The following is a 20,280-nucleotide window of genomic DNA, read 5'->3' as shown; positions in this document are numbered from 1 at the left end:
GCTGCTATCAAAAAGACAAAAGATAAGTATTGGCAAAAATGTAGAGAAAAGGAAAACTTTGTACGCTGTTGGTGGGAATGTAAATTAGTACAGTCATTATGGAAAGTGTATGAATGTTCCTCAAAAATCAAAACATAGAATTACCATATGATTCAGCAATCCTCCTTCTGGATATTTGCCCCAGAAACTTTGAAATCAGATGTCTGCACTCCCATGTTCATTGCAGCAATATTCACAACAGCCAAGTTATGGACTCAACCTAAGTGTCCATCAACAGATGAATGAATAATGTGGGATAGATATATACAATGGAATACCGTTGAGCCTTTAAAAAGCAGGAAATTGTGTCATTTGTGACAACATGGATGGAAATGGAGAGCAGAGCACTATGCTGAGTGAAATAAGCCAGGCACAGAAAGACAGATACAGCATGTTCTCACTTCTGTGTGGAATCTAAAACAAACTCATAGAGGCAGAGAGTAGAATGGTGGCTACAGAGGCTGCGGGCTGGGAAGAATGGAGTGTTGGTGGACAAAGCGTATAAAATCTCAGCTAAGGAGGGATATGTATGTATGTATGTATGTATGTATGTATGTATGTATGTATTTATTTATTTTTGAGACAGAATTCTGCTCTTATTGCCCAGGCTGGAGTGCAGTGGCGCCATCTTGGCTCACTACAACCTCCGCCTCCCAGGTTCAACCATTTCTCCTGCCGCAGCCTCCTGAGTAGCTGGGACTACAGGCGCCCGTCACCACGCCCAGCTAATTTTTTGTATTTTTAGTAAAGCCGGGGTTTCTCCATGTTGGCCAGGCCAGACTCGAACTCCTGACCTCAGGTGATCCACCCACCTCGGCCTCCCAAACTGCTGGGATTACAGGCGTGAGCCACCGCGCCTGGCCGAGGGGTATGTTTTTATTTTCAGTTCTTTGCACAGCATGGTGAGTATAGTTAATAATAGAGTATTGTACATTTCAAAATTGCTGAGAATAAATTTCAAATGTCTTCATCATAAAATATGTTAAGTATTTGAGATGATGGCTATGTTAACTTGCTTGATTTAATTATTCCACATTGTATTCATAAATCATAGCATCACTTTGTGCCCCATAAATTTATACAATTATAATTTGTCAATTTACAATGTAAAAAAAAAAAATGATGACTAACAGTGTGACCTTTAGGCTAGATCCTAGACACGCTGACTGCGTCTATAAATGAGGACACTCAGCTAAATAACCTCTAATCTCTGTTGTAGCTCCAACCTTTTATAAAAGGGAATAATTTCAGTTTCCCAGCAAGTTTGTAGGGGGAAATTTTCAGTTCACTACAACTCCATTTTAGTTTCTATTACTTGCGTGGTGATTTTTCTGTATATAATTTGTTTTTGTTTTTTTTTAATTTGTCTTTGGTGTTTTGTTTTTTGTTTATTTGTTTATTTTTGAGACAGGGTCTCCCTCTGTAGCCCAGGCTGCAGTGCAGTGGAATGATCACAGTTTGCTGCAGCCTCATACTCCTGGGCTCAAGCAATCCTCCCACCTCAGCCTCCCAAGTAGCTAGGACAATAGGCATGCACCACCATGCCTGGCCAACTTTTTTTTTGCAGAAACTGGTCGCGCCATGTTGCCCAGGCTGGTCTCTAACTCCTGAGCTCAGGTGATCTTCCCGCCTTGGCCTCCCAAAGTGCTGGCATTACAGGTATGAGCCACTGTGCCTGGCCTTCATAATTGTTTAATGAGTGCTCAGTGCTCAGTCACTTTCAACTCAAGTAAGTCTGTTCTTTACCAAACCAAAGAGCTATGTTTCAAACATTCCCCCAAAACGTGATGTTAGTCCTGTTTCTCAAACATGATAATAGAGCTAAAGAGTAGAGTAATTCTTCCAGCTCTTTTGTACTTTTCAGTTCTTCAGCAATTCTGTCAATCCTAAAACTAATTTTATTTTTCATTCAAAATTTTGCACATATTTTCAGCATTGTTGTTTTTATTCCTTTGGACCTAAACTAGAAAGAAATCAAATTATAATTCTTGGATGCTGAAATATGGCTCTCATTTATTTGTTTAATTTTTTTTTTGGTTTTTGGTTTTTGGTTTTTTGAGACAGAGTTGCATTCTTGTTGCCCAGGCTGGAGTGCAATGGCGTGATCTCGGCTTACTGCAACCTCTGCCTCCCGGGTTCAAGCGATTCTCCTGCCTTAGCCTCCCAAGTAGCTGGGATTATAGGTATGCGCCACCATGCCTGGCTAATTTGTTTATTGTTAGTAGAGACGGGGTTGCTCCATGTTGGTCAGGCTTGTCTCGAACTCCCAACCTCAGGTGCTGTGCCCCCCTTGGCCTCCCAAAGTGCTGGGAGTACAGGTGTGAGCCACTGCACCTGGCCTTATTTGTTTAGTTTTTATAACATAATAAACACCTGTGGACCCCCAACACAAAAGCAAGTGTGTTGATATTAACCCACATCTAACCATGCAATTTTAGAACTGTTGAAATTTTAAATATAATTTTATTGCAGGTAGTAATTTTTTTTTTTTCTGAGACAAAGTCTTGCCCTGTCACCTAGTCTGGAGTGCAATGACACAATCTTGGCTCACTGCAACCTCCACCTTCAGGGTTCAAGCGATTCTCCTGCCTCAGCCTCCCAAGTAGCTGGAATTACAGGCGCCTGCCACCACGCCTGGCTAATTTTTGTATTTTTAGTAGAGACGGGGTTTCACCATGTTGGCCAGGCTGGTCTCAAACTCCTAACCTCAGGTGATCCGCCAGCCTTGGCCTCCCAAAGTGCTGGGATTAGAGGTGTGAGCCACCGCGCCTGGCCGCAGTTAGCATTTCTTTAAGGACAACATGATTGAGTTTTTAATAAAAATATGATAGTTCCAATCCTTTTGATAGAAGATGTTCCCAGTAAGTAAATTATATGTTGACTGAGCATGCACTGTTGAAATAGATGTGCTTTAAAGTCATATATTCACCTTATGAGCTATGTGGCATTAGACAAATTAATCAATTACCCTGAACCCTATTTCATAATCTGTAAAATTGGGAGAATAGCTGTCTTAAAGAGTTACCTAAGGAATAAAGTACTGTGTGTGCTATCACCTGGTGCTTAATATGTTTTTACTGTTTTAATTCTAGGCTCTTGTCTGAGCATTTCAACATGCGTGTTTGAATGCTCCACTTCCCCCACTAGATGGCACTAGTTGCTAAATGCAGTGCTAACTACTCTGCCTAGTCCACGGGAATCATTGATATTAGAGGAAACATTTGAAAGAGCTGGTAAAGACTGTGAAAGTGTTATAAAGTTGATCTTAGGTAAAACAAGAAAGAATTTCTTGGCCAGGCGCGATGGCTCACACCTGTAATCCCAGCACTTTGGGAAGCCAAGGTAGGCAGATCACCTGAGGTCAGGAGTTTGAGACCAGCTTGGTCAACATGGTGAAACCCCGTCTCTACTAAAAAAATACAAAAATTAGCCAGGCATGGTGGCACACACCTGTAATCCCAGCTACTTGGGAGGCTGAGGCAGGAGAATTGCTTGAACCCAGGAGGGGGAGGTTGCAGTGAGCCAAGATTGCACCACTGCACTGCAGCCTGGCGACAGAGTGAGACTCCGTATCAAAAAAAAAAAAAAAAAGAATTCCTTGTATTGTGGAAAAATCACATCAGTGTACAGCATAAACACAAAACAAAAATAGCGAAACATGTTAAGGAATAGTTTAACAGTCAGATCATGTGGAGCTTTTTAAACTATATTAGGAGTTGCATTTGGTTCCAAGTGCAGTGGAAAGCCATTGATAAATTTTAAGCAGAGAATTGTTAGGATATCATTTATCTTTTTAAAATACCATTCTGGTGCTTCTATTTTTTAAAGATACTGTTAAAGAGATTGAAAACAGAAGACACAAAGTTGAAAATAATATTTATAGCACATAAACAACTTATCTACAATATATAAAGAATTCCTGTAAAGCTCTAAATAAGAAAAAGACAAAACAATAGAAACATTGATAAACACTTGAAAAAGGAATTCACAGAAGGAATTCCAAATGGGCAATAAACATGGAAAGATGCTCAACCTCTTTCAGTAGTCAGGGAAAACAAATTAAAATCATAGTAAGAAACTATTACCTACCTTCATAATTGGTAAAAATGTATAAATGTGATCATTCCACAAGTTGACAAGGACATTTGCAGCAACAGGACAGTCCTGTGGGAAAGTAAATTGATGCAGTCACTTTGGAAAGGTGTAGTTAAGGAACAGGTAATATACCCTGGGACCTGGGATTTCCACTCCGATTTAAATATCCTAGGAAAAACCATACACAGTGTAACAATATCTTTCATATACAAACACACTTAGCAGCATTGTTTGTAACTGACAAAAACTGGAGACAACACAAATGTTCATCAGCTAAACAATGGATAAGCAAATGAAGGTGTTTTTAATATATTGGAATGCTATAAAACAACAAGAGTGAAAGTGATCTAACAGCCTCATCCACAGAAAGGATGCTTTAAAAACGTAATGTAGAGCATAAAAAGCGAGGTAGAAAAGAATGCATATGGTATGATTCCGTTCAGATAAAGTTTAAAGCCTTGGCAATACAAAATTGTTTTTTGTTTTTTGTTTTTGAGACGGAGTCTAACATTGCCCAGGCTGGAGTGCAGTGGCACGACCTTAGCTCACTGCAACTTCCACCTCCCAGGTTCATGCCATTCTCCTGCCTCAGCCTCCCAAGTACCTGGGACCACAGGTGCCTGCCACCACACCTGGCTAATTTTTTGTATTTTTAGTAGAGACAGGATTTCACCGTGTCAGCCAGGATGGTCTCGATCTCCTGACCTCGTGATCCGCCGGCCTTGGCCTCCCAAAGTGCTGGGATTACAGGCATGAGCCCCTGCGCCCAGCCACGAAATTGTATTGTTTAGAAATGCGTACTTGAGTGATACAAATGAGAAATTGTATGAGAATGGTGGTGACCTCTGATGAGGAGAGAAGAGGCTGCTGGGGTGATGGCTGTGGTCTTTCGCCACCAGGATGGTAGTTAACTTTGCATATTTCCTTTATATTTATTCATCCAACTGTATTTTATATTTTACATACTTTTTCTGCATGTGTTTTATTTCACAATATAAAACATTTTAAAAATACACACACACTGACTCCTATGTGGAGAATTGTTCATGGGCAATAATGGAAAGTAATGTAGGTGAGAGAGAATGGGAGTGGGGGCTTGGACCAGGGCCATGGTAGTAGTAGAGATGGAGAGAAATAGATCCAGGAGGTAGGACTCATGGGACTTGCTAACAGATTGTTTCTTCCTGTTCTTTATGATAGTTCATAAACCAGAAAAGGTCACATGGACGGAAGCAGCAGGAAGCATTCGGGATGGAGTGCGCGCCTATACAGCTCTGCATTATCTTTCTTATGTCTCTCCTGGAAAATCAGTGCTGATAATGGATGGAGCAAGTGTAGGTGCTAATGGTTTTGTTAAGAAACAGAGCAGCATATAGTAAACTTAGGAAATTTAGCAATGAGCCATCCGTTTGCTAATATAATTCTTTGCCAATAGGTTATTGATTGACTTTTTTTCCAGTGTCCTATTTTGTTATAATAAGCAGCTTTTATCAATAGAAGATCAAAGTTAGATTTAGTGTGATTAGTTTATGACTTTGAATCTGCTGGTACATTAAAAAGCAGACAAGCCATTTTTATTCACTCTTGTTAGACAAAGCCTAAGATACCGCATGAGCCCTTGAAGTCATAGTCCAGAACTCCCTACCAGCTTTGTAGCCTATTTCCCACCCTCACACTTACGTTGACCAAGTATTGGCATTTTATATATAGATGGATCACACAAAAGATCAGCACGTCCTAATTTAAACATATTACATATACCAAAACAGTGCAAGACACTAAAACAATACGTAAAATACTGTCATCTAAAAATGTCAAGAAAAACTTGAAATTAACTTATAGTTCTCTTTTCTAACTGGCTAGTGATTAAATGCTTTCTTCCTGCTTTTCTTTGAAGAAAAGGCAGAGCTGTCTTCAGCATTGGCTTCAGCCTGATGTCCAACATCAGGATAGTAGTGTTTCCCCGAACTTACCCCATGGGTCTGAACAGGATGGAGCTTTTGAAGTGTTTTGATCTTCAAAGAGAGGTAGCTGGACTCCCATATATAGTATATAATTAGCTTAGACCATCACACTGACAAGGCCCAGTTTTCTCTTTGCAAGGCCATGTGTCTGAATGTGACCCTCCATCCTTGAAATTATGTGCTGTGGTCAGACCGAGTGACAGCTTGTGGCATGCAGCTTTTCCACCACCCCTTGTAAAGAAGAAAGTCAATCAAATATTTCCACTCTTAAAATTGCCCATAACTGTGCTCTTTTCCTATTAGATAACATTTTAAAATATACTAAAGTAACACTAAAGAATTACACTTTATTAAATAATATAAAGAAATCAATTTGATATGGCCTCTGCCCTATAACCGTACACCCACTGTATATTTTTTTTCTACACAGGCATTTGGTACAATAGCTATTCAGTTAGCACATCATAGAGGAGCCAAAGTGATTTCAACAGCATGCAGCCTTGAAGATAAGCAGTGCCTTGAAAGATTCAGACCTCCCATAGGTGGGTAGTATTACAAGCACAGACTTTAAAACAAGGAATTTTGGAGGAAAATCACCTTTAAAAATGTACTTGTAAAACCAAGTACAAAATCCTTGGCCAGGTGCAGTGGCCCATGACTGTAACCCCAGCACCTTGGGAGGCCAGGGTAGGAGGATCACTTGAGCCCAGGAGTTTGAGATCAGCTTGAGCAACATGGAAGACCTCATCTATATATAATCTTAAAAAAAAAAAAAAAAAAAAAAAAAGAACTTATAAAATCCCAAACGAAAGTCAGTTTGAAAATGCAGTGTATGTGCTATCTCCCAATTTACTTTTTTTTTTTTTTTTTTTTTTGAGACAGGGTCTCACTCTGTCACCCAGCTGGAGTACAATGGCACAATCATGGCTCACTGCAGTATGGACCTCCCCAGGGACAGGTGATCCTCCCACCTCAGCCACCTGAGTAGCTGGGACTGCAGGCATATGCCATCACACCCGGCTAATTTTTTGTATTTTTTGTAGAGATGGGTTTAGCCATGTTGCCTAGGCTGGTATCAAACTTCTGAGCTCAAGCAATGCACCCACCTTGGCCTCCCAAAGTGCTGGAATTACAGGCATGAGCCACCATATCCAGCCCCAATTTACTTAAGTGATAGTTTTAATTTTAATTACTTATGTTTTTTTGTAAACTTACATTTTTCAGTTTTTTCCTCTTTGCCCCATTGTTTTCAACAATTTACTCAACTTTGAATTAGGTGAACTTTGATGCAGTTTAGAAACACCTGATGCAGGCTGGGTGCGGAAGAACTAGAGACGAGCCTCAGAGAACTAACTTCTCCAAGGATATACACCTAGTAAAGGACTGGAATGAGATTTGAACCCAGGCCTGACAGTAAAGCTCACATTAATTTCCATTGTTACATTATGCTTGTGACAGAGATAACCAAGAAATAGAAGGAAGGCAATACAGGGGCTGAAGAAAGGAAGAGAAAAGGAAAAAGAAGAGATTTGAAAATAGAATGGAGAAAGAGAGCATAGGCTGGGCGTGGTGGCTCACACCTGTAATCCCAGCACTTTGGGAGCTGAGGCAGGTGGATCACTTGAGGTCAGGAGTTCAAGACCAGCCTGGCCAACATGATGAAACCCCATCTCTATTAAAAATACAAAAATTAGCTGGGCGTGGTAGCAGATGCCTGTAATCCCAGCTACTCAGGAGGCTGAGGCAGGAGAATTGGTAGAATCCGGGAGGTGGAGGTTGCAGTGAGTCGAGATCATGTCATTGCACTCCAGTCTGGGCAACAGAGTGAGAGTCCGCCTCAAAAGAAAAAAAAAAAAACAGCATGAATGGTCCGGGCACAGTGGCTTACACCTGTAATCCCAGTACTTTGGGAGGCCGAGGCGGGCAGATCACAAGGTCAGGAGATCGAGACCATCCTGGCTAACATGGTGAAACCCATCTCTACTAAAAATACAAAAAAAAATGAACCAGTGTGGTGTCGGGCACCTGTAGTCCCAGCTACTCGGGAGGCTGAGGGAGGATAATGGCATGAATCTAGGAGGCAGAGCTTGCAGTGAGCCGAGATCATGCCACTGCACTCCAGCCTAGGTGACACAGCGAGACTCCATCTCAAAAAAAAAAAAAAAAAGCATGAATGGTGTGAATAAAAAGAACATGAATGAAGGGAAAATTCCTTATTTGTTAATTTGCCTTTCCTAGATTACTTTGTCCCCTTTCCCTTTTGTCCTCTTCCTCCTTCCCTCCAAATCCTAGATTACTCTGTTGGACTACACCACTAATCTGGGCAGCTCTAAGAGGAATTCTCTTCAACTAGAAGGTCTTAAAAGATACAGAAAGGAAATACAAACATGTTGTTATTTGCCAGTTCAAAATTCTGAGAATTATTTTTAATTCTGTCAATAATTTATATTCTATTAATATGATACTACTAATATCCTTTAATGCAGCCAGTTAAAATCTATTTAATTTGTACTGACTCTTCTAAAAATCATGTTCCTTTTCCTTAGCTTTAAGATTTTTCTTCATTTGGGAGAGTAAGTGGGGAAGAGAGGGGGATTTCTATGACTGAGAAACGGTGAAACAGCCTCTAGCAGATAATTACCTTATTATACAAATACAGACTGTTCCCAGCTGACAGTGTTTTGATTTAGGATTTTCAAAATGTTACGATGGGTTTATTGGATATTAAGTGCATTTTTGACTTACAGTGGGTATATTGGGATGTAGCCCATCATAAAGATGAGCATCATCTGTATATTTTGATGCTTTTTAGCTCTAAAGACTATTAAATATGAACATACTTGAGAACCTACTTAATCTAGCTGGGGGTGGTGACTCACACCTATAATCCCAGGGATTCAGGAGGCCAAGACAGGAGGATCACATGAGGCCAAGAGTTCAAAAATAGCTTAGGCAACATAGCAAGACCCTGTCCCTACAAAAAAATTTAAAAAAATTAGCCAGGCATGGTGGCATGTACCTGTAGTCCTAGCTTCTTGGGAGGCTAGGGCAGGAGGATTGCTTGAACCCAGGAGTTGAAGGCTACAGTGGGCTGTGATCACGCCACTGCACTCTATCCTAGGCAATGGAGTGAGACCCTATCTGGAAAAAAAAAAAAAAAGAAACTGACTTAATCTTCCAGTTCATGTCTTATTATACATGTACCTCTGTGTTTTCAGATTCTTAATTCTGGCAATATACCCTATAGCTGTAGAAAATAGTGCTCTGTGTCAACAGACCAGCCTTGGATCACCTTCTCCTCAAAATGTTCACATTTTAATTTTATTAAATATATAGGTCTCTTCGTTTAGACTGCTATATCCCATATTGGGTTAGATGAGAAAAAGTATAATTTAAATTGACTTTCTCCCTTTAAATTCAGTAATTGTTTGAATTGCTTAACTCATTTCAAAGAATAGATATTTATTTGCTTTTCTTTTTCTTTTTCCCTGATTTGTTTGTGTTGATCACATACAGAACAGTACAATTGCCTGATTTCCTGTCCTTTACAGCCCGAGTGATTGATGTATCTAATGGGAAAGTTCATGTTGCTGAAAGCTGTTTGGAAGAAACAGGTGGCCTGGGAGTAGATATTGTCCTAGATGCTGGAGGTAGGTACCTTACGAAATTAGTAGCCTGTGTAGTTTTTTTAGTTTGATGAATTTAAGAAAAAAATTTAGGGCATAATTATTAATGCACTTATTAAACTGGATGTTGAGTTTTGGGTTTTGTTTTTAACTAAAGACTTTTTAATTTAAATTGGAACTTCTACTTTATTCTCATTGTAAGTACTGTATGTAAGAGAGAACATGCTTATCTTTTACAGTGTAGACCAGGGGTGTCGCTTCCCTGGCCACGTTGGAAGAAGAATTGTCTTAGGCCACACATAAAATACATTAACACTAATGATATCTGATGAGCTAAAAAAAAAAAAAAAAAAAAAAAAATCTAAAAAATGTCTTACAATGTTTTAAGAAAGTTACGAATTTGTGTGGGCCGTATTTAAAGCCATCCTGGGCAGGCTGCGGGTTGGACGAGCTTGGTGTAGACATTAGAGTAACAAATGACATATTGCTACAAGAAATCTAGAAACATGGCCTCCTCAGTAGTTCCCAGATAACACAGCATCATTGCGATGCCTTTTCAGTCCCATCTGCTGTGTGAGGCTGCCTTCTATTGGATAGTTGATGTCTGCAGTCTCTATTTGGAAAATGCCAAAGTTTGTTCCAGTTTCACTTTCTTGAATGTTTTTAGTTTAACTAGTATTTTTTTAACACTTACTCTGAACACACTTAAGTAATAGCATGACTCCTAAAGGGTAGGTTTTACAGGCCTGCAAAGTGCTTCTGTTTATACTTTGGTAGAATTTATCTTCTAATTTGAAAATCATGGATGAATATGGTTATGACTATCGTGTGGTTTTTTAAACCAGTATTTTCTAAGATTTGAAAATAGCTCAGGATAATCTGTCAGTGGAAGTAAATTCATACTTTATTGCATCATTTTTTCACATGGACATTTCAGTAATTATGTTAAGACTATCCTGAGTCTGAGTTTTTTAACTGGGAATCAACTCATCTCACTATATTAAGCTATCAGTGTTAATGATCAGATTTGGTTATGTGTTACATTACCTTGCCTGGTTTTCAAATGAAGATAGACTTTTTATCTTTATTTATTTCTATAATAAATAGATTTACAATAAATTGTAATTAAATGTAGAATAAATTTTATGATCAGTTTAATGCAAAAAGTAGATTTTATGGTGTCAGAATACATTGTGTGTGGCTTTTTCTAAGAAAAATGTTTCCTCATTCGTACATTAAAAAGTAAAGAGAGTGCCGGACACAGTGGTCTGCGCCTGTAGTCCCAACTACTCATGAGGCTGAGGCTGGAGGATTGCTGGAGTCCAGGCCAGCCTGGGCAACATAGTAAGACTTTGTCTCTAAATAAATAAGAACTTGTTTGAAGAATAAATTTTTGTCAGATTTTTATAAAATATATTTCTTCTCTCTCTCTCTTGTTTTTTTTTTTTAAACTATTCCCTTGCAAGTGAGATTGTATAGTAAAGATGATGAACCAGCTGTAAAACTACAACTACTACCACATAAACATGATATCATCACACTTCTTGGTGTTGGAGGCCACTGGGTAACAACAGAAGAAAACCTTCAGGTATTATCAGAAACCATAAAGCATTACCATTACACCAAAGGGGTGTAATTAACAAACAATAAAGTCTAAGTTATTTGAGGCAAAGAGTGTGACTAAATTAGTATAAAATCTGGTCCAGGCGCGGTGGCTCACACCTATAATTCCAGCACTATGGGAGGCCGAGGCGGGTAGATCACTTGAGGCCAGGAGTTCAAGACCAGCCTGGCCAACATGGTGAAACCCTGTCTCTAGAAAAAATACAAAAATTAGCTAGGCATGGTGGTGCAGGCTTATATTCCCATCTCCTTGGGAGGCTGAGGGCTGAGGCACGAGAATTACTTGAACCTGGGAGGCAGAGGTTGCAGTGAGCTGAGATTGCACTACTCTACACCAGCCTGGGTCACAGAGCAAGACTCTGTCTCATAAAAAGAAAATCTGAATCATAAAGAAATTTACCTTTATTTTTCATTCCATATTTTATATGTAGCTACATATTTTATATGTAGAAATGTAGCTTTTTTTTACTTTAGCAACATGTTGGCCAAATTGTTGAAATACTGCCTACCAGAGACATATTTTCAGCAATGAAGTATAATTTTATTTAGTGATTTAGACATGTGACTTATGATTTTTTTTTGGAACGAAGTTTCACTCTTGTTGTCCAGGCTGGAGCACAATGGCACGATCTCAGCTCACTGTAAACTCTGCCTCCCGGGTTCAAGCAATTCTCCTGCCTCAGCTTCCTAAGTAGCTAGGATTACAGGCGCCTGCCACCACGCAAGGCTAATTTTTGTGTATTTAGTAGAGACGGGGTTTCACCATGTTGACCAGGCTGGTCTTGAACTTCTGACCTCAGGTGATCCACCTGCCTCGGCCTACCAAAGTGCTGGGATTACAGGCGTGAGACACCACGCCCGGCATGAATTTTTAATAGTGTTTCAGATAGCATTTTTGCTATCTGAACATCGTTGACATATACTTAGCAAAATATTTCCGTATAAAATTATCACAATTTCCTAATTATTCAAACTGGAATTACTATACATGTTTATGTATGTTATCTCTCAAGCTTATCTTTTTCAGCATTCTAGTTACATATTTACATGATGACTGATATGCAAATACCATAATTCTCACATACCAATCTTCACTGATTTTCCAACACCCTCATGAAGATGGTGAGAAAAGACACACACACACCCCTCCCATTTCATCACCAGGACTCTAAATCGGCCTTGCATCTGCCATGTACTTATCATCGTTCATCGTTCTGGACCATGAAATAGAAAATATTATCATTTACATGTTATTAAATGTTATTTATGTGCATATTTTTGTGATTTGGACATCATTTAATTTGTGTAGAAGTTTTTCTGACTCAAGATACCAATCATCCTGCTGTTAAACTCACAATAATTGATTAGTCTTTGTTTTATTCTATCCAAGCTGGATCCTCCAGATAGCCATTGCCTTTTCCTCAAGGGAGCAACGTTAGCTTTCCTGAATGATGAAGTTTGGAATTTGTCAAATGTACAACAGGGAAAATATCTTTATATCCTTTTTATCGACTGATTTGAGTTTCTGGCTTGAAACCTTGTACTGTACTAAGTTCTTTCATTACGATAATAGGAAATAATAATAGCAGTTAAGTTTCCTTAAGTATGCCAAACAGTGTTCCAAGTGCCTTGCAAGTATTAATTTAAACATTAAAGCAGCCTTTTGAGATGTAAGTCCTGTTACCATCCCCATTTCACAGGTGAAGAAGCCAAAGCGTAGAGATGTTGATACAGACTCAAGGATGCAGCAAGTGGCGGAACAAGAATCACACTCAGGCAGTCTCTCTCCTTTCTGAATGGAGATAAGCCATAAGATACGTGGAAAATTTTGTTTTTAACCTGACGTTAAGGAAATTACACATCACCTTGAAAGGTTGCACACTTACTCCTATGATGGTGCCATTGCACAGAAACATTTCAGAATACTTTTCTAAATTAAAGAGTTTGTGGAGTGTTTTATAAATATCAATGCTAGTAAATCTTTATCAAATGAAGATGGGTTTGAGTTTTGAAACAGAAGTCATTCAGAGATAACTCTGGTGTGATTGAAGCCAAATCATTCCAGTTGAGTAAAAATAATAAAAAGTTTGGAATATGCCGGGTGCAGTGGCTCACGCCTGTAATCCCAGCACTTTGGGAGGCCGAGGTAGGCGGATCACGAGGTCAGGAGATCAAGACCATCCTGGCTAACACGGTGAAACCCCGTCTCTACTAAAAATACAAAAAATTAGCCGGGCATGGTGGTGGGTGCCTGTAGTTCCAGCTACTTGGGAGGCTGAGGCAGGAGAATGGTGTGAACCCGGGAGGCAGGGCTTGCAGTGAGCCGAGATCGAGCCACTGTACTCCAGCCTGGGAGACAGCAAGACTCCGCCTCAAAAAAAAAAAAAAAGTTTGGAATATACAAACAATTTCAAAAAGAAAGGTCCAAACCTCTTTAGAGTAGGGTCAACTTAAGAATTCCTTTTATTTCTAAAATGTCTGGCTTAGAGGCAGCAGCACTTGCTAAAAGTTTTAATGTATTGGATAAAAAAAAATAAGTTATCATTACTTGATAGAGCATACGTGTGTTTCTGAAGATTTATATAGCCTTACACTTGTCTCTAGTGAATATCATACTTTACATTTCTTAAATGTGCCTAGTCATATATGTGTGATACATATAAAGGCCAGTTCCCTCCGGGAGCAATGACAGAATTTATTCAGAGCTTTAAAATAGTTATGTAGGCCTGACGTGGTGGCACGCACCTGCAGTCCCAGCTACTCATGAGGCTGAAGCAGGAGAATCGCTTGAGCCTGGGAGGCAGAGGTTTCAGTGAGCTGAGATCGTGCTGCTGCACTCCAGCCTGGTGACAGAGCGAGACTCCTCTCAAAAAAAAAGTTACGTAATTAGTATACTGCATGTATTGAGTTTTAAGGAGTAGATTTCAAAACCCCTTCTTGTAGTGCATGTATGAATTTAAAGTTGTTTGATTAAATATTTCCTATTAAATTTGAAAATTAGATTTAACTTTCTAAAAGGATTTTTAATTAATGTCATTTTTTAAAAAGGTACACGGACTGGTGCAGTAGCTCATGCTTGTAATCCCAGCACTTTGGGAGGATGAGGTGGGCAGATCACGAAGTCAGGAAATCGAGACCATCCTGGCTAACATGATGAAACCCCCGTCTCTACTAAAAATACAAAAAAAAAAAAATTAGTTGGGCGTGGTGGCACACGCCTGTAGTCCCAGCTACTCTGGAGGCTGAGGCAGGGGAATTGCTTGAACCTGGGCGGCGGAGGTTGCAGTGAGCTGAGATCGCGCCACTGCACTCTAGCCTGGAGACGGTGCGAGACTCCATCTCAAAAAAAAAAAAAAAAAAGTATATGTCCAATCCAATAACATGGTAATTATTAGGAATAACATTGTAATTATTAAGAATAACATGGAGTGATGCTACAATGGAGAATACCACGTGGCTATTAAAAGTAACATTAGTTAATATTGGAATACTATGTAGCTATTAGTTTTGAATCTTACATGTTGGAAACTAGACTGACTGCTTTGCTGTATATAACTTAATTCTCTCAAACCACCTCTCCCGATAAGAAGGCAATTTTAACCTATTTGACAAATCCTTGGACCAAGTTGAAACATGACGTGTATATGAAATACTGTACATTTTCCAGAATCAGAAATATATGCTATGCACACAGGTGAGAATTTTGTTAACAGCAATAGGAAGGGAACTTGCAGGGATGTGAATTAGTAAATTTATATTCTTCAGTTTTCTTTTAAAAATATTTTTAAATGACTTATATTTTCTAATTTGCATTTTCTTTTTCTTTTTTTTTTGAGACGGAGTCTCGCTCTGTCACCAAGGCTGGAGTGAAGTGGCGCCATCTTGGCTCACTGCAACCTCTGTCTCCCACGTTCAAGCAATTCTCCTGTCTCAGCCTCCCAAGTAGCTGAGACTGTAGGCGCATGCCACCATGCCCGGCTAATTTTTGTATTTTTAGTAGAGGTAGGATTTCATCATATTGGTCAGGCTGGTCTCGAACTCTTGACCTCAGGTGATCCACCTGCTTCAGCCTTCCAAAATGCTGGGATTACAGGCGTGAGCCACTGCACCCAGCCCTAATTTGCATTTTCTAAAGTCCTGAATCATACTGTAGTCCTCACTTGTGTAAACCCTCCTCATTCAGTTCATACAAGCTAAGTTGCTGCTTGTGATTTAACAGAGACATCTCCTTCCAACTGTGTCATTCTAGGCCATAAATAATTCAGAAGTACTGGCAATTACATAGCATTTTGATCTTAATATTATAATTTCAATTAAATTAGCAAGAGAGATTTTTCTTTGATTTTTACATCATTTTCTGATTCTCTTCGTGACATACAGCCCCCTGTATCTGAGGGTTCCACATCCAGGGATTCAACGAATCAAAGATCAAAAATATTTGGAGACCGGGGGCAGTGGCTCATGCCTGTAATCCCAACACTTTGGGAGGCTGAGGCAGGAGGACGGCTTCATCTCAGGAGTTCGAGACCAGTCCAGGCAACATAGGGAGACCCTGTCTATACAAAAAAATAAAATAAAATAAATTAACCTGGTGTGGCAGTGAATCGCTGTGGTCCTAGCTACTTGGGAGGCTGAGGATCACTAGAGCCTGAGAGGTTAATGCTGCAGTGAGCATGATCATGCCCTCTAGCCTGGGCCACAGAGGGAGACCCTGTTTCAAAAAAAAAAACTCTGAAAAAGTAATAATACAACAATTTAAAAAAAAAAGCATAACCACTACCTACATAGTATTTACATTGCATTAGGTATTATAAGTAACATAGAGATGACTTAATGTATAATGCAGCTGTGCCTCGGTTATACGCAAATATGCCTTTTTTTTTTTTTTTTTTTTTTTTTTTTTTGTGACAGGGTCTTGCTTGTTGCCCTGGCTGGAGTGCAGTGCTCATTCCAGCTCACTGTAACCTCAAACCCATGTGCTCAAGGGATCCTCCTGCCTCATCCTCCCCAGTAGCTGGGGCAACAGGCACATGCCACCATGCCTGGCTAATTTTTTAATTTTTTATAGAGAGCCTTGTTTTCCAACCTGCTGCGCTATTTTCTGTAAAGGACTTGAGTATCTGGAGATTTTGGTCTTCATGGGGGTCCTTCATGGATGCTGAGGAATGACTGTATATCACACACACACAAAGTTTACTGGCTTCTGCAAACAAATTTTGAGCCTATTACCAAACAGCCTGGTTAACAAATGTACATCTAAAGTAAGATATGTAAGTGCTAAAATTGTTTTTAACTTAAAATGCCATATGTAATATAGAAATGAAAACTAGACACTATTTCATTCCCATCCATTGAGATAATAGTGGTGAGCACTTAGGATAAGCACCAGGCTTGAGTTGCTGCTCTTGTCACTTGTTCTTGGAAATTTAGGCTCTGTTACACCACCAACTCTCAAATCACTTCCCTGCTGTGGAGCTAAACTTGACGTCCTCCAGAATTTCTCTAACTTAACATGTTGAATCTCTGAGAGTACAAAACTTGAAACAAGAGAAAGTGATCTGCCTGGCATCCTCTGTTTATTGAATGGTTTTATTTAATTCTCCTTTACATTGCCACCTTAACAATCCTTCCAGCTACGTATCTTAAAGGATGTGATGGAGAAGTTATCAACTGGTGTTTTCAGGTACGCTAAAGTAACCAAATCATTGTTGTTTTTCTATTTTCAAGGAGCTAAGGCAGGCAGTCCCACTTTTGTTTTAGCTCTCGCCATGTGCCTGTTGCCTCCATATTTTATTATTAGGTTGGTGCAAACATAATTGTGGTTTTTGCCATTGAAAGTAGTGGCAGAAACTGTAATTACTTTTTTACTGACCTTATATTTCATTTAGATAAATAGCTGCTCTTTAATATTTATCAAAGTGTATCTGGTGGCACACAAGTAGGTACTCCCAGAAATAGAAGTGGCTTGTGAGTTTTCCTCACTCCATTATATAGTGTACCTCACCCTTTGCTTTTCCTCATCACCCCTCCCAAAGCAACTTGAAATAACCAATAGCTTGAAGGAGAGAAAACCATGGTATATTTGTTTAAAGTTGAATGTTTATCACTTATAAAAGAGGGAGTAGGCCGGGCGCAGTGGCTCACCCCTGTAATCTCAGCACTTTGGGAGGCTGAAGCGGGTGGATCACCTGAGGTCAGGAGTTCGAGACCAGCCTGGCCAACATGGCAAAACGCTGTCTCTACTAAAAATACAAAAATTAGCTGAGCCTGGTGGCAAGCACCCATAATTCCAGCTACTGGGGAGGCTGGGACAGGAGAATTGCTTGAACCTGGGAGGTGGAGGTTGCAGTGAGCCAAGATCTCACCTTTGCACTCCAGCCTGGGCAACGAGAGAAACTCCGTCTCAAAAAAAAAAAGGTAGTAAATAAAGAAGATAATTTTTTTTCCTTCAAAACTTAACCACTTTTAACATTGGAAACACTAATGGACAAATTTGTTTGAATTACTTAAAGTAATAGATTTGAGGCTGGGTGCAGTGGCTCATGCCTGTAATCCCAGCACTTTGGGAGGCTGAGGTAGGCGGATCACTTGAGGCCAGGAGTTCAAGACCAGCCTGGCCAACATGGTGAAACCCATCTCTACTAAAAATACAAAAATTAGCCAGGCTTGATGGTGCATACCTGTAATCCCAGCTACTCAGGAGGCTGAAGTATGAGAATCGCTTGAACCTGGGAGGCAGAGGTTGCAGTGAGCTGAGATCGTGCCACTGCACTCCAGCCTGGGCAACAGAGCCAGAGTCTGTCTCAAAAAATTAATAAAGTAATAGATTTGAGCACTAGCATTTGTCATATACCACCCCATTTGTTCTACTTTAACTTGACCTGACATTTCTAATTTCATTCCTTCTCAGACCTCAGTTGGATGAACCCATTCCACTGTATGAGGCAAAAGTTTCCATGGAAGCTGTTCAGAAACATCAAGGAAGAAAAAAGCAAGTTGTTCAATTTTAATTTTCTTCTTTCTCAGACTTCAATCGGATGAACGTATTCCAGTATTTGAAGCCAAAATTTTATTTGGAAATTGTTGAGAAAAACCAAGGAAGAGAAAAGCAAGTTGCATTTTTAAGCACGTTTCCCTGCTAAGACAAGATGCTCAGTTGACACATTTGAAAAGTGTTTGAAAAATTCTTGTGCAAATGATCAAGATAATTCTATAATTAACATCTTAAGGGAATTTTCTAAAGGCCTTTTCATTATTTCTATATATTTTGCCCCTGCTATAAAATTCCTTCCATGAAGAAAACTGCTTTCAGCAAAAGCCACACTACTCTATTGATAAAGCTGTTGCAGGCCTTTGCTAAGCTATCAAAGTAACGTATTAATTTTCTGTCAACTCCGTTTTCAACACCTTCCTTAAGTCTTTGCTGTCATCATTTAAGCATTTGAGTATATTTTGAAGTCTTAAAGGACCTAGCCCATAGGCACTTAAATTTTGTGTTTTCAACTATTCATTCACTCCGGCTTTCCCCAGGATCAAAGAAGAGGATCTCATTAACTTGCCAGTGGCCGCTGCCTGGAAGGCTGAGATGACCAGGCACTGGGAAGGGGGAAGGGAGGTTGTCGGGAGGCTGCGCTGGCATAGGAAGCGTGCTGACGTCTTATCTGAGTTCTCTATTTGGGGGTTGAGGAAGGTGGCCTAGTCCCCTCTCCTTGCCTATTGAGAGCAGCAGCCACTGCCCTCTCTCAAGTTTGTGGAAGCAGCAGCCCATGGCCGCAGCTCAAGTTTGTTTCCTTTTCATCCAGGCGCCAAACCCTGGGCTGATCACATCCCTGCTGCGGGCTTAAATAGCGTTCAGCTATTTCGGTGCCCCACAGGGTAGTGCACATCAGCGCCCTGGATCGCACGCTTTCCAGAAGCGTCGCTGAACCTGGCGATTGGACTCCTGTCGAGGACCCGGCAGAAGCGCCAGGGCAGGGTCACCGCTAGGACAGGGCGTTGACGGCCTCCGGGGATCGCGGCCGTGGGCTGGGTCTCGCGGGCTGCCCGCTGCGCATGCTCCGCTAGGAACCGGCGGGGGCGGGGCGGGGCGGGGCCGCGTCGGGGAGTGGAGCGAGGCGCGGCGCCACGTCGGGGGCGGGCCCAGCGAGCGCGGGAAGGCTCTGCGGGGCGGCCGGCAGTCCTCAGCCTTCTCGCGTCATGGCCCTATCGGTTCCCTGCTACTCACCCAGCTTCCGAAAGCCGCCCGAGGTAGTGCGGCTCCGACGGAAAAGGGCCCGGAGCCGTGGAGCTGCCGCCTCCCCGCCCCGTGAGCTGCCGGAGCCGGCGGCCCGCCGAGCCGCCCTGGCGGCGGGGCTGCACCTTCGCCCTTTCCCTGCCGCGGGGGGCAGAGGCGGCGGTGGCGGCGGCCCGGCCGCTGCCCGGAGGAACCCTTTCGCCCGCCTGGACAACCGACCGCGGGTCGCCGCGGAGCCCCCCGACGGGCCGGCCCGCGAGCAGCCGGAGGCGCCGGGCCCGGTGAGTGTCTTGTAGCCTGGCCGCCAAGGGGCTCTGTCATGGGTTGAGCCAGCTGTGAATCGGGGGTGGAAAGTCCTCGCGTTGGAGGCAAGGAAATGGGCGCGAAGACTTCGGCCGCCCGTGGCTTTAGGGTGCCCCGCGCTGGGAGCCGCGGCTCTGGCAAGGCCGGATTTGCGGGAAGAGCGCGCCTCCGGCTGTCCCGCTGCGGGCTGTACTCACGGGACGCGTTCCCGAGGAAAGTGAGGGGCCCCTTGGAGGACTTAAAGGTGACTTAGAAGAGAGCTCGAAAAACCCTGAGACCCCCATCTTGCAAGGATGCTGTTCGATGGGGCAGGTGACAAACCCTGCTTCCGCCGTGATTCAGGGCCTCCCTTCTCTCACGCACTCCAAATTATTGTGGGGATGGGGGAATGTTGAGG

At 41.5% G+C, this 20,280-nt stretch overlaps 2 protein-coding genes across 4 annotated transcripts in view; both read left to right on the top strand.

Moving 5' to 3' along the window:
* LOC105472693 (crystallin zeta like 1) overlaps positions 1-18,836 on the top strand; it is a 52,837-nt gene extending 34,001 nt beyond the window's left edge. For 2 of the 3 annotated variants that reach the window (XM_011726181.2, XM_011726180.2), the window contains exons 7-13: positions 5,335-5,468; positions 6,529-6,640; positions 9,650-9,748; positions 11,191-11,312; positions 12,738-12,843; positions 16,985-17,030; positions 18,258-18,836. In XM_011726181.2, the coding sequence (XP_011724483.1) occupies positions 5,335-5,468; positions 6,529-6,640; positions 9,650-9,748; positions 11,191-11,312; positions 12,738-12,843; positions 16,985-17,030; positions 18,258-18,357 (719 nt within the window). In that variant the 3' untranslated portion in view covers positions 18,358-18,836. Of the gene's footprint in view, positions 1-5,334; positions 5,469-6,528; positions 6,641-9,649; positions 9,749-11,190; positions 11,313-12,737; positions 12,844-16,980; positions 17,031-18,257 lie in introns of all 3 variants that reach the window. The other variant, XM_011726182.2, reaches the window with a different exon arrangement.
* Positions 18,837-19,463: 627 nt separating this feature from the next.
* LOC105472702 (DNA replication fork stabilization factor DONSON) overlaps positions 19,464-20,280 on the top strand; it is a 29,112-nt gene continuing 28,295 nt past the window's right edge. Inside the window, exon 1 of the mRNA XM_011726208.3 lies at positions 19,464-19,861. Coding sequence (XP_011724510.2) covers positions 19,544-19,861 — 318 coding nt within the window. The 5' untranslated portion in view covers positions 19,464-19,543. The remainder of the gene's footprint in view (positions 19,862-20,280) is intronic.

The sequence above is a fragment of the Macaca nemestrina genome, chromosome 4, assembly GCF_043159975.1.
Source record: "Macaca nemestrina isolate mMacNem1 chromosome 4, mMacNem.hap1, whole genome shotgun sequence".
Taxonomy (NCBI): Eukaryota; Metazoa; Chordata; class Mammalia; order Primates; family Cercopithecidae; genus Macaca; species Macaca nemestrina.
The sequence above is the reverse complement of the archived record's forward strand: the minus strand, read 5'-3'. Positions and strand labels throughout refer to the sequence as shown.